The sequence below is a fragment of the Austrofundulus limnaeus genome, unplaced genomic scaffold (assembly GCF_001266775.1).
Source record: "Austrofundulus limnaeus strain Quisiro unplaced genomic scaffold, Austrofundulus_limnaeus-1.0 Scaffold168, whole genome shotgun sequence".
Lineage (NCBI taxonomy): Eukaryota > Metazoa > Chordata > Actinopteri > Cyprinodontiformes > Rivulidae > Austrofundulus > Austrofundulus limnaeus.
The window spans coordinates 500937-503294 of record NW_013952570.1 but is presented as its reverse complement, the minus strand read 5'-3'; the positions used below and the strand labels follow the sequence as shown (position 1 = coordinate 503294).

Genomic DNA, 2358 nt, shown 5'->3' with positions numbered 1-2358 from the left:
GACGTGACATGTTCGTACGAACCCTTTGTACGAACAAAAGTAAGAGAAATTTAGGTTAAGAATACGAACATGTTCTTGCATGAGGCCCATTGTTCCTAAATGCAAACATTAGAATATCAGTTGCTAAAAACTAAAATAAGCTAAAATAGCCAAAAGTTAAATACAAGTCTAACAGTAGCTAAATGTTAAACTTAGCAAACCCATCACTACAATTAAGTAAAGAAAAAATGTAGCTTAATGTACCAAACCATAAATGCTAAAATAGTCAAAATCATTGCAAATTATTTGTAAAATTGTACCTAAAAGCTAAATTTGGCAAAACTGTGGCTAAAAGCTAGAATTAGCTTTCTGACTCTAGGACTCAAAGAATCTCCTAATATCCTGAACTCAACCAACCGTAACAAGAGTTCCTGCTTCTGTCTCCATCAGTCCAAAGTTACTGGACAGGTGCTAAAAGACTAACTCTTCTTATCAACATTAGTGTGTGCTAAAACGCTTGGACTGGGAAGCTCAATTGAATGAAGAGGCAAATTAAAAAAAACTTAGTCTCAGATAAAACACCAATCAAACGCAGACTTTAACCCAGAGGTTTATAAGTAGAACCTTTTCAGGTCGAGGCCAAACTTTAGAATTCAGGGTAGCAATTATTTTACTTTAATGTGTAGTTGTCATTTAACAAAATCTACCAACATTTTCTTAAGAAAAAATGTCTATTTAATAACATTCAGAGTAATTTGCACACTTAAGAATTATATAGTATACAGAAGATCATTCTCACTTAAAACTACTTACCAGCAGTAAATTCAGCAACTTTATGAAGTTACTCAGTCCATCACTAAACCAGCCAAACATTTTAAATAAGCATTTTATTTATGGAAATTATAGTTAAGTGAAAATTTAGAGTACATTTGCAGTTTAAATAATTCGCAAGTCATTAATTTCACAGTTGTTTATTTGTTTGTACTTTATTACCAGTCTGTCAGTAATTGTAATTTCTCTTATTGGATTTAGAACTAAAATTGTTGGTGACATTTACCTAATTTATTTCTTTTTTTTTTCTTTATACACTTAAAGACAGCACCACTACATTTGTTGTTTTCTGCTCTTTTAGCTGTCAGGGGTTGCTAAATACAAAAATGGCACTGAAGCAGAGAAAAAAATCGACCTCCGAATCAAAGTTGTTGACGAGAATGACAACCCTCCAGTCTTTGGACAAATCAAGCCTGTTTTGGTGAATGAAAACAGTCCTAAAGGTTAGTATTGTAACTTCTCATGTATCTACTCTATGTAATACTTCAAAATCTCATTAGTAGTCAAACTACCATAAGCATTGTGCTTAATCAAATAAAAAGCCATTTAAATGTTTTTAAAGGTGAGCTTTTTGTTGAACAAGCAGAATGCAGTTTTGAAGTAGCCTAAAGCCTGAACAATGTGTAAATATAAAAAGAAAAATTCAAACTGAACTCTGTTAAAGACAAATTGTTGAAATGTTCCTGCTGTTCTGTCTCAGCTAAGATAAGTTTTCAAACACATTAAATGCAGTTTTTTTCCTTTCGTTGTTTTTTTTTCCAGGATTTTCAGTCACAAAAATCAATGCTACTGATGCAGATGAGCCAGGGAATCTAAATTCAAAGATTGCCTATTTCATTATCAGCCAGGAGCCATCAGAAAATGTTTTTAGCATTCGAAGGGATGGTACCATCTACGTCGAGAAGCCTGTGTTGGACAGAGAGGTATGAAAATCTGACCTAAACTAACCGACACCGTTTGTTTTTATTCATGTGCTGCAAAGGGACTGTGATTTTATTGTCTTTGTACTTTTTTGTTACCTGTTGCTCTCTAATTCAGTGCATTTATATATATAATTTCTGTTTTCTTTCACTTTAAAACCTAACCTTGAATACTGTTATCATTTTAGAAACAAGACCAGTACGTTCTGATGCTGAGGGGTGTAGACAGAGATGGAGGCATAGATGGACACACCTCAACAGGGACTGTTACCATTCAAGTTCAGGATGTAAATGACAATCTACCAACACTGGAGAAAGATGAGGTACTTTTCTTTCTTATAATCAACACATAAACATTGGTATGGGTTATTCTGGTGTAAATTCTCAGCCGTACTGAAAAAGACAAACACACACACACACACACACACACACACACACACACACACGCGCGCGCGCACACACAAACACACATGTTTGTTTCTCAACCCCGTGGGGACCTTCCATTGACTTCCATTCATGTTTTTTAGTCTTTATATCCTAACCCTGACCATATACTCTAAAAATTAACCTCACAGAAACTTACCTGACCCTAAAACTAACCTAAACCTTGGTCCTAAACCTGACCCTA

At 34.5% G+C, this 2358-nt stretch overlaps 1 protein-coding gene across 1 annotated transcript in view; it reads left to right on the top strand.

Moving 5' to 3' along the window:
- The window catches only part of dsg2.1 (desmoglein 2, tandem duplicate 1), a 23183-nt gene that overhangs the window by 10816 nt on the left and 10009 nt on the right, over window positions 1–2358 (top strand). Inside the window, exons 4-6 of the mRNA XM_014017437.1 lie at window positions 1112–1253; window positions 1573–1733; window positions 1919–2053. Coding sequence (XP_013872891.1) covers window positions 1112–1253; window positions 1573–1733; window positions 1919–2053 — 438 coding nt within the window. The remainder of the gene's footprint in view (window positions 1–1111; window positions 1254–1572; window positions 1734–1918; window positions 2054–2358) is intronic.